Source organism: Manis javanica, chromosome 17 (assembly GCF_040802235.1).
Source record: "Manis javanica isolate MJ-LG chromosome 17, MJ_LKY, whole genome shotgun sequence".
In the NCBI taxonomy this organism is placed as follows: Eukaryota; Metazoa; Chordata; class Mammalia; order Pholidota; family Manidae; genus Manis; species Manis javanica.
The window spans coordinates 47,879,574-47,891,743 of NC_133172.1; the positions used below are offsets into that span (position 1 = coordinate 47,879,574).

Sequence of the window (12,170 nt, forward strand, 5' to 3'; positions counted from 1 at the left end):
TTTTTAAATTGAAGTACCATTGATATACAGTCCTATGTTGGTTTCAAGTATACACACACACAGTGGTTCACCAGTTGCCCATATTATTAAATCTTCACCCCCCTAGTGCAGTTACTATCTGTCAACACAGGAAGATGTTACAGAATCACTGGCTATATTCTCCATACTGTACTACCATCTCTGTGACCAACATATATTATGATTGAGAATTTCTATGCCCTTTTATCCCCCTCATGCTTCCCAATCCCTCCCCCCACAGTAACCACCAGTCACTTCCATGTCTATTTCGTTCTGCTATTTTTGTTCATTTTGTCTTGTTTTGTTTTGTTTTTATATTCCACAAAAAAATGAAATCATGTGGTATTTATCTTTCTCTGCCTGGCTATTTCACTTAACATAATACCCTCTAGGTCCATCCATGTTGTTGCAAACGGCAGGATTTCTTTATTTTTGATGGCTGAATAATATTCCATTGTGTATATGTACCATATCTTCTTTATCCATCTATCTACTGATGGCCATTTTGGTTGCTTCTTTATCTTGGCTATTATAAATAATACGGCAATAAATGAGGTGCATATATGTTTTCAAGTCAGAGATTTTGTTTTCTTTGGGTAAATCCCTACAAGTGGGACTACTGGGTCATATGGTATTTCTATTTTTAGTTTTTTTGAAGAACCTCCATACTGCTTTCCACAGTGGCTGTATCAATTTACATTCCCATAGCTGAATTACATTCAACAGGGTACCAAGTCTATTCACTGGGTTAAGAACAGTCTCTTGGACAATTGGTGCTGAGGCAGCTTGATTTCTACACGCAAGAGAATCAAGTTGGATCACTACTTCACACCACACATAAAAATTAACTCAAAATAGATGAACAATCTAAATATGCAAGCTAAAACAGTAACATTTTTAGAAGAAAACACAGGGGAAAAGCTACATCACCTTCAGTATGGCAATGAATTCTTAGATATGATACCAAAAGCATGAGCAACAAAAGAAAAAAAACTGAAATTTGTCAAAATTAAAACTTTTATGCATCAAAAGTCATTATCAATCAAGTGAAAAGACAACCTACAGAAGGGGAGAAAATATTTGCAAATCATGTATCTGATAAAGGTTTAATATCCAAAATATGTAAAGAGTTCCTACAGTTTAACAACAAAAGACAAACAACTCAATTATAAAATAGGCAAAGGACTTAAATAGGCATTTCTCCAAAGATATACAAATAGCCAATAAGTACATGAAAAGGTGCTCAACATTATAAGTCATTAGGAACTGCAAGCCAAAACCAAAATAAGACACTACTTCACACCTTGAATGGCTATAATAAAAGAAAGGAAGAAAATAACAAGTGTTAGTGAGGATGTGCAGAAAACGGAACCTTCGTACATTGCTGTAGGAAGGAGATGTAAAATGGTATGGCATGTGGAAAAGTTTGATGGTTCCTCAAAAATTTAATCACAGAATGATCCAGCAATTCAATTCCACTCTTAAGTATATACCCAAAAGAATTGAAAAGATGCACTCAAGCAGATACTTACATACCAATATTTATTGCACCATTACAATAGCCAAAAGACAGAAAAACCCATGTGTCCACCAACAGATGAATGTATAAACAAAATGTGGTATACAAATACTGCCATAAAAAGGAATGAAGTTCTCTCAAACTATTCAAATTCAGTTAGACAATATCCATCATATTATTGATAAGTTTTCACAAATGCCTAGGGTACCTAACTGGTTTTCTTGGTTTCACTGGATATGGCTGGTAATTGTAGGTCTGCTTTTGTTATGTAGCTGTATTCCTATTCCATAAATGTGTATGCAATTTAATTAGTAGTTTGTTAAAACCTATACATGCTTATGTTACTCTACAAGAAGATATGCCAAAGAAATAATCAATCTTCCCAGGTTTTCTTCCATCTGCTACTTCTATAGCTTTTCTTCTTCCTTCCTAATTACAGCCCTGTAGTAAAATTCGTGCCTCATATCGAAAATTACCAAGTATCATAATTCTTCCAAGTGGTAAAGATACCTCAAGACAAATGCTGGGCATAGAAGCCACAGGGCATAAATCTGCAAAGAAGTAAAAAGCTAACCTTTTCAAAGAATATTGCTTCTCTCTCACTTACCAACTTTACATTTCCCTGTATGGCCCCGGAAGATGACTGGTTAGCCAGAGACGGGTAAGATTCCTCAAGGGAGGAACAACCTAAGACAGGCACAGTCGCAGAGGGGCTATCAGGTGAGAAATTGGGGATCAACAGAGCTGAGGCTTAGAACCTCACCCCCCCTGTTTTGAGAGAAATCTTCTGCATCTGTGGATGTTTTGTTGCCCTTGTCTAGCCTGGATTAATACTTAGTCTATAGGCACAGACCTGATCATATACATTTGCCGTCTTACAGCACTAAATTATGTTTTCTACCTTTATCTTGCATCTACCTACCACTTTAGCATTTTATTTAAAAAAAAAATAAGGGAGAAATGTGGGATTCACATATAAATCAAGTATAAAAATCAAATGAATAACCATATCTGACTTGACTGTTTATAGTTTATGATGCGTGATCAAAACCGAAAGTTTCTGTGATATGACTGCCCTTGCACTGTCCACCATTTAAGAACTTAGTCACTATGTAAGAACTTGTTCATTATGCTTCAGGATTGGAGACTGTTGAGAGTTAGGCTTGGGGTTGATTAATGATTGTGCATTGAGTCCCCTATACAGAATTTTATTGTTGTTAACAACCATTTGGTCAATAAATATGAGAGATGCCCTCTAAAAAAAAAAATAGATTAAAAAAAAAAAAAAAAAAAGGAATGAAGTTCTGATACAGGCCACAATATAGATAAACCTTGAAAACATCATGCTAAGTGAAATAAGCCAGACAGAGAAGGACAAATAGTGTATGATTCCAATTGAAATATATATATATATATTTTAGGAGGGCAAGTGAGAGGCTTTTACTTAGAGATAAAGCAAGAGGACAGAGCTTCTGGCTTAGACCAGGGGAGGACAAGAGAATCCCCTCAATCGAAATATTTAAAATAGGCAAATTCTTAGAGACAGAAAGTAGATTAGAGGTTACCATGGGCTGAGAGGAGGAAGGAATAGGGGGTTATTGCTTAATGGGTACAGAGTTTCTGTTTGAAGTGATGAAAAAGTTTTGGAAAATAGTGGTGATAGTTGCATAAGATTGTAAGTTCAATAAATGCCACTGAATTGTACATTAAAAAGTGGTTAAAATGGCATATTCTATGTTATATATATTTTACCACATACACACAAAAACAGTTGCCAAAATAAATGGAAACACATCGTGTGCTCATGGATAGGAAAAATTAATATTGTCAAAATGGCCATCCTGCCTAAAGCAATCTATAGATTCAATGCAATTCCTATCAAAATACTAACAGCATTCTTCAACGAACTAGAGAAAATTGTTCTAAAATTCATATGGAACCACAAAAGACCCCGAATAGCCAAAGAAATTCTGAGAAAAAAGAATAAAGCTGGGGGGGATTATGCTCCCCAACTTCAAGCTCTACTATAAAGCCACAGTAATCAAGACAATTTGGTACTGGCACAAGAACAGACCCATACACCAATGGAACAGACTAGAGAGCCCTGATATAAACCCAACCATATATGGTCAATTAATATATGACAAAGGAGCCATGGACAGACAATGGGAAATGACAGCCTCTTCAACAGCTGGTGTTGGCAAAACTGGACAGCTTCATGCAAGAGAATCAAACTGGATTACTGTTTAACCCCACACACAAAAGTAAACTCGAAATGGATTAAAGACTTGAATGTAAGTCATGAAACCATAGAACTCTTAGAAGACAACATAGGCAAACATCTCCTGAATATAAGCATGAGCAACTTCTTCCTGAACACATCTCCTTGAGCAAGGTAAATAAAAGCAAAAATGAACTCATGGGACTATATCAAACTAAAAAATTTCTGTACGGCATAGGACACCATCAACAGAACAAAAAAGCATCCTACAGTAGGGGAGAATATATTTGTCAATGACATATCTGACAAGGGGCTAACATCCAAAATATATAAAGAACTTAGATGCCTCAACACCCAAAAAGCAAATAACCTGATTAACAAATGGGCAGAGGATATGAAGAGACAGTTCTCCAAAGAAGAAATTCAGATGGCCAACAGACACATGAAAAGATGCTCCACATCGCTAGTCATCAGAGAAATGCAAATTTAAACCACAATGAGATATCATCTCACACCAGTAAGGATGGCCAGCATCAAAAAGACTAAGAACAAATGCTGGTGAGGATGTGGAGAAAGGGGAACCCTCTTACACTGCTGGTGAGAATGTAAGCTAGTTCAACCATTGTGGAAAGCAATATGGAGTTTCCTCAAAAAACTAAAAATAGAAATACCATTTGACCCAGGAATCCCACTCCTTGGAATTTACCCAAAGAATACAACTTCTCAGATTCAAAAAGACATATGCACCCCTATGTTTATCACAGCACTTTTTACAATAGCCAAGATATGGAAGCAACCTAAGTGTCCATCAGTAGACGAATGGATAAAGAAGATGTGGTACATATACACAATGGAATATTATTCAGCCATAAGAAGAAAACAAATCCCACCATTTGCAACAACATGGATGGAGCTAGAGGGTATTATGCTCAGTGAAATAAGCCAGGCAGAGAAAGACAAGTACCAAATGATCTCACTCATCTGTGGAGTATAAGAACAAAGCAAAAACTGAAGTAACAAAACAGCAGCACATTCAGAGAACCCAAGAATGAACTAACAGTTGCCAAAGGGAAAAGGACTAGGCGGGCAATGGGTGGGAAAGGAGGGAGAAAGAGAATAAGGGGCATTACGATTAGCACACATAATGTGGGGGGGGGCGCACGGGGAAGGCAGTATAACACAGAGAAGACAAGTAGTGACTCTATAGCATCTTACTATGCTGATCAACAGTGACTGTAATGGGGTATGTGGGGGGGGGACTTGATAATGGGGGAATCTAGTAACCATAATGTTGCTCATGTAATTGTATATTAATGATACCAAAATTAAAAAATAAATAAAATAGAACATTTTATAAACAGCTCCTGCAAATTTCAAAAACATAGCTTTATAAGCCAGGCTAAAACCAGTACTACTCAAGGGACCATCATCGCTGCTTCATTCCTCTTGGTTCAGTTGCACCTCAGCAATGTTCTCTAGAAGAGACAAGCCGAGTCCTCGGACCATCTTGGCATGACTGTCCTTCTCCTCTCTGCACCTCTTCTCCTCTCCCAACTCCTCTGATCTGAGAGCCAGTAGATTTTGCCTCATGATGAAACTCTGACCAAAAAACAGTAGCTGCCTGGTGCATTGTGCACTGAGAAAAGTTCTGGGGCTCTGTCTGGGTAAGAACAAGCGCTGTTATCAATCAGTAACATTTGCCATGGAAACTGAGTGGCAGTGATGGTGTCTGAGCCCTGACAATGGCATCCGTAACTTAAAGGAAATCTCCCTGGAATCCTGGGCCATCTCTGAAGTCCAAGAGGAAGGAGAGGAAGAGAGTGTAAGAGGGCTGCAAAAGACTTATCCAGCCCCTACTCCACTTCCCAATACAGTCCAGAGCATCTTTTTTCTGGCCCCTTCGTGACAGAGGGGCTAGGCTCTGTTCCATTACCAAGTCCTCTAGCCTTATTCATAGCAATAAAGCCATGACCTGACATTCAGTTACCAAAAAACACCAAGGATCCTGGAGCTACAAAGATATTTTATGTGGATTTGTAATACAATTTCCAGAAAGGCAGAGGGACTTTCTTGCAATTAGACAGTTTTAACCATCTTTCTTCCAGTGGTCAGTCCCTTCTTTCCAACTTGAACCCTGACCACAGAGACCCATTCTGGGGCCCGTGATTCCTCCCTGATGGCCCCAGAATAGGATGGTAACCCGTGCGTGCCACTCAGAGCTGCTGAGTCCATCCTCCTGTGCTCTAGTCTGATGAACTCCTGCTTCCCCTCTAACAGGGCATCTCCCTTACATGGTGACCCATCTAGGGAAAAGACAAAACATTTCAAAGAACAAGAAACAATGGGGTCAAGTATGGTGGGAGGGGAGCAGTATCAAGTAGATTTTAGGAATTTCTCTATAGGCTGATCCTTCACCACAGACGTCCCCAGTTATAAAGAAAGAAGCCACACTCCCCATTCTCAGCTTGCAGTTGGAGCCTGAGTGGTGACATACAGTAAACAGGGAAGTCCCAGGGAGCCCAGATACGCTCAGCACAGAAACAGGTACTACTAGAAAAGTGGACACCACGTAGACTCGTCCTCTCACCCCATGCCAGAGCTGCACCTTAGTATGCCCAACTAGACCAGGGTTCTAACCCTCAACACTGAGAAGCAACACCACACGCCAAGATGCTGCAGAGCATGAATACTTGGTATCTACAGAAACAGCACCATATGTTACTGGGTAGGGATGTAGCCCAAAGCTCGGCATCTGCCTGTGAAGCCACCAGCACTGTAGGGCCATCAGGGAGCATAGGGCACAACTGTCGCCTGTACCTGCCTTGGGAAAGACAGCACCTACTTCTCAGGGCAGGCAGGACAAGGACTTCCCTAGGTCCACAGGTCCAAACTTCTTAAAGGCACTGTACAATGCAGAGAGACTGGAGTGGGGGAACCAGGGTGAGAGTCCAGCCACATATGTCTCTCTGCTGGAGGACCTGAGCTCACATGGCCCTCCAGACCAGAAACATGGCAGGTTAAGATCTTAAAATCGAGTAAGTGGCTCTCTAGGTCTCCATGGAAAATCACAGTGTTGCCATTCAGATGGGAGTTGTCAAAAAACAAACCACCAGAGAACACCAGCACATGCAGAATCCTTTCACCTCCAAGAGGCCACTCTGGCTACCAGTCTTCAACATCCCACCTCTGCATCTCACCACAGGAGAAAGGCCCCCAAGAGAGAGAAAAGACAACTGCTATGGAAAACCATAACCAGAATCAAGAACCTAAAGCCACTCACCCATGCTGGACAGGGCTCTTGGCCAGAGGCGCCTGGCTAAGCCAGAGCAGTGGACTCTCTTCTCCCCTATTCACTCTCACCATCACCTGCGTGGGCAGGTCTAAAGTCCCCATTGCTTCTGCCCATGCTCCTTGGCCACAGCACCCAAGGTTTTTCTAATCTGGCCCCTACCTACATCATGCTCCATGTTCTACATCTTTTTATGCACTGTTCGTTCTGCCTGGAGCATCTGCTTCTCTTTGTTCACCTGGAACCCTCTAACTCATCCTTCCAGATTCAGCTTCGTCACCTTATCTATGAAGCTTTCCCCACAGTTTCGGGAAGAAGAGGAAGGCCACCCATGATATAGCACCCACCATGGAATGGCCTTTTCCCCACCACCCTGTGAGGTCATGTGCATAGGAATATCTGCATCCTCTCTAGAGAGGCCCCCTGTCTGTGCTTCTAGGGCCCAGGCTTGGGGTTCAGACACAACAAAGGGTGCCTCGCTGTGGTGTGTAGAATTAGTGGATGAGTGCACTCCTGCCTGGTCAAAGGAAGTCAGCTGCAAGTGCATGCAAAGGCAGGCTGGCTGTGGCTGTGGCCAGAGGTCCCTGCTCAGAGCCTGGGCCTGGGCACCAGCTGCAGAGGAGAACCACCCCCAGCTTCATCCAGTGCTCTAGCCCAGGCTTGCCGTTCTTGGGTAGAGCCACCCATCACATGTCAGGAGGCCGCCGCTACTGGGATGATATTACAGTCTATTTTGAGGGTCACATTGGAGCATCTGTCAGCCTGGCCAGCCACACCCTCCATGTGTCATCACTAAGAGCTGGGGACACCCACAGGTCCACAAACTCTGCCTGAGCGAGTCATTTCCCCCAGGGACCCACAGCCTCAGGGTTTCCTAACAAGATCAACCTGGATGCCCTTATCTCCAGGCACCAACTGGCAGGGTTCTGATGTCTCCTTGCCCCACCAGAGGTTCCCAGCTATGGTAACTCAGCAAAATTCAGTTGAAATCCATCAGTTTGTCCCAAGCTCTTAGTTCAAACATAACCTCTCCTTTCCAGCTCTCTCATATTTGGGGAATGCCCAGAATACCCAGTACCCTGATGTCAAGCTAGTTACTGACCAGACTCAGTAAGTTTTGTGCCCAACAGTTCTCATCTGCTGGGAAACTCCTACACAACCCTCAAAACTGTGCCCAGCCCTGCTTTCTCCTATGGAGTCTCTCAGTCTACTCTCTACTGAGCAGGCCACAGGATGCCTGAGGACAAGGCTGGCCTGTGCTGGCTTTACCTTTGTTCTCCCTGCACCTAGTGGGTCCAGCACATAGTAGGTCTGAATAAATACTCTGTGAACCCTTGAAATGAAACCTTTCTAATTAGACAAGCTTAGTGTGTTCTTCTACAGAAGACATCAGAACAAAGACCTTTCTGGAAAACAACAACACTGACATTCATGAACACCTTTTTAAAAAGGAGTGCCATACTCAAATCCACAGAAAAACAACTTTACAGAGACAGGCAAGGGCATCTGACAAGTTAGGCTACTCCCTGCACACCCAAAGCCCTGTAGCCATGGTAGGTCACCAAACACCCCAGGTGCTCAGAGCTTGCCCACAAAACAGGCCCATCATCATCTGCTTCAGCCACTTTCCAGAGATGCCGAGAGGATCAAACTAGATAGTACAGAAAAGTCACATAACCGGTTAACACCTATGTCATGAACCAAACCCAGCCAGGTCAGGAACACATCCCTGACATCGACAGGAAACAGGAAACAAGCTAATCATAGTCTACCCTGTAAATGCCCTTGCCCTTCTCAAAACCACACCTGGCCCATACCAACATCTGACTACATCCTAGCCATGAGAAGGCTTTCAGTGATTCTGTAAGGAGGCCACGAGGGGCATTCATATAGTTGACATCTGATGATGGTCAACTGAAGCAGGCCACCACAGGCATACATGACCTGAGATTTTTTTAAAACTGAGGTTTCCAGGTCAGCTTAACAGCTCTATTTACCAAATATAAAAATTCTGGGAATAGAAGCTGGGAGAAGATGTCCAACTCTCTTTAGATTTGCAGGCAACACCTACAGTAGGTAATCTAACAAGGCACAGGGCCTTTTCAGCAAGATCCACTTATAACTGAAGTGTTAAAAGCCAGATGAAGGAATTAAGGAATCCAAATCTCTTCGTTTAAACACTCCCCCTCTGAAAAACTGTTTTCTTCTCTCACTATTATCTAAGATAAGGACTTTACAGAAAACAATCCATTTTCCTCCCTACGAGTTTAAGAAATGCTCCTCAGTTTCTCTAGCAATATGAGACTCCAGCGTTTCAGTCTACACCATAACTACTTTTGCAGTGTTTGTTTTAAAAGACCATTTCATTCAGACTATCCGTTCTCATTCACACCCATTAAATATGCGTGCTTTTTTTTTTTTTTGAGAGGGCATCTCTCATATTTATTGACCAAATGGTTGTTAACAACAATAAAATTCTGTATAGGGGACTCAATGCACAATCATTAATCAACCCCAAGCCTAATTCTCAACAGTCTCCAATCTTCTGAAGCATAATGAACAAGTTCTTACATGATGAACAAGTTCGTAAATATGTGTGCTTTTATCAGATGGTAGAAAGGGGAAATAGAAGCTTTAAAGCTCTCCAATAATATATTTCCTATCTGTAAATGCACCAAATGGGGAGAAAAATGAGAGATACAATAGCCTGCCATGATCAGAATTTCAGAACCATAATTCTGAGGTTAAAGGCAGCTTAGATGATGGCCTAGCTCTCCATAATCAAGGGGAGGTAGATTGAAGAGAAGAGAAGATCAAAGCCCCACAATCTACCCATGACCACATAGCCCTCCTAGGCAGGGATGTTATAACTTTACTAAAGAAACAGGTACAGCTCCAAACTCTGGCAGTCCTGCCTCCAACGTAGCCCCATGGCCAAGCATGTGGCATGCACCACAAAGGGGATCATCCCTAGGAGAGAGGAAATGTTTTGAATGCTCAAGAACACACACTCAGGGTTGGCACAAAGGTCACTGGTGGGGGGTTGGCAAACTTCCCACACCAGACCTAAGGTCTGATGAGGAAAGCTTTTCCAAGTCAGCGGAAATCATGTCATTTCATAACTTAAACACCTGCTTTGTCATAATTACCAGAAAAAAGAGAGACTGGGAGAAAATGAAGAAAAAGAAAAATGAAAAATCTGCCCTCTGATATACTGTGTCTGCTTAGATCACTCTAAAACAGGGAGCCTCCCTAATGCTGATTTTAATGAGGACTTCCTAAAGCTGGTCCAACTGGTGTTCAAGTATGTGAACTGGAAAACAAGTTTATGAGCAAAAAGGTCACTTGATTCTGGCCATGTGCATGCTGTTTACCCTGAGATGACAGGCCAGTGCCACAGCTTTGATGAATGCTATGAAGACTCTATTACCCCTTTGAAGCCTACAGGGGCCTCTATGTGACTAAATGTCATGAAAACGAACCTTGAATGAAGCCAGAGTGTGAAAGGAGGGGAGTCACAAACCCATCTGGACACTGAAGTGTTAATGTAAACTGTTACTTGTTTCCCTGACCTGTGAGATATCTCATTACATCACCACTAAAGAGAAGTCCCCTCTTCTACCCTCAGTGCCTACTTGCCATCAAGGGCTGCTGCTCAGACTGGGTCATGCCCAAAGTCAGGCAGGTAACAAAGGCAGGCCACTATTCAACACTCTGCAGCCCAGATCCATGCCACTCAGTAGCTCACATTGGTCACAAGGGTCAGCCAGGAGACCCTGAACTCTGACCACAGTGAACAGCTTGGTGTTGAGGGAAAGAAGGTGGTAAGAAGGGGCTTACCCATCTCTTCCTTTGCTTACAATCTTCACCTCAAAGTAATAAATGCCACAGGCAGCAGGTATGGGATGGGTGGCACGTACAGAGGCAGCATCTTTGTGATTTTTGCCATGACCTAAAGGAGAAGGCAAGAAGAAATTTCAGCAGAAGGAAATGCAAATGGAAGCCTCATTCTTCTCTGCTCCATGGCAACTTCACCCTTCTATGGCCAGAGGAAGCCCTTACATAGTCCAAGGAATAATTAGACAACAACTGAGCAAATACATAAACCTCCCGCCTTTGGCTCACCTCTTCCTGAGAAGAGCAGCCCTGCCTGAGACACTGTCTCCCATACAAAGCAAAGGAGGGCACAGGCAATGGGGGTGCATATAAGAGACTTCCAAGTGCTGCCGGCAGTCTCTCCAAAATGCAGGCAGCCCACCTGGGAGACCAGGGAAGTAGGCAGCCCTGGAAGACACCGGCCCTCCCCCCAACTTTAGTACAGAACTCCAGGCCTTGTGTGGAATGTCTGGCAGGTAGAAGCCCATGGGCCTTTGGCTAATGGAAGGGATGTGACCACCCCTTTCTTCAGACACTCCCAAAACTAAGCGGTGGTGAAAGGCCCCCTGAAGTTGGGGCTATCCCGGGACAAGAAGGCAGACCCTAGGATGGAAGGTCTGGCCCAGAACCTGTTGCAATTCTCTTGACATTAGGGTGTCTCAGGGCAGAGCAGAGTAGGCAGTCGATCCTCGGCCTGATCGGCTCCGCACCCTGGACATCCCGCAGAGACTGAAGGCCTAACCTGGAGCACCCGAGCGGCAGAAGGAACGTGATGGGGTACGGGCCAGGCAGCACAGTAGCCCGCACACGCTGTGGCGTTTGCCCCCCATGGCCAAACAGGCCAATACCTTTGTAGTGGACGCGGAGGTTGCCCTGGGAGAGGCCGATGTAGTTGTACTTGTCCTTGGGGCTCCAGGAGCGCGGCAGCGGCGTCTCGTGCTGGTTGACAGCCGGGTACAGGCGCTGCAGGCGCCGGCTCAGTTCCTGCTCTCCCGGGGACGGCAGCCCGCCGCCGGCGCTTCCGCCGGAGGAGTCTCCAGCCTGCGGGCTCCCAGCTCCCGGGTCCGCCGTCGCCGCCGCCATCTTGGAGGGAGCTGCTATTGTGTCACTGGGGGCGGGGAGGAGCGAGACCAGATCCGCCCCACTCAGCCAATGGCCCTCGAGCCTTCCGGGGCCGCAGGGAAACCGAGTCCCAGACCGGCGCCTCTCTTTGGACACTGACACGCCTCTCCATATTTCGGACTTCA

At 44.0% G+C, this 12,170-nt stretch overlaps 1 protein-coding gene across 1 annotated transcript in view; it reads right to left on the bottom strand.

The window, feature by feature from the left end:
* The window catches only part of RANBP10 (RAN binding protein 10), a 60,876-nt gene extending 48,837 nt beyond the window's left edge, over positions 1–12,039 (bottom strand). The window contains exons 1-2 of the mRNA XM_037025272.2: positions 11,772–12,039; positions 10,888–10,999 (exon numbers count right to left, since the gene is read on the bottom strand). Of these exons, the coding sequence (XP_036881167.1) occupies positions 10,888–10,999; positions 11,772–12,006 (347 nt within the window). The 5' untranslated portion in view covers positions 12,007–12,039. The remainder of the gene's footprint in view (positions 1–10,887; positions 11,000–11,771) is intronic.
* Between the last annotated feature and the right edge of the window lie 131 nt (positions 12,040–12,170).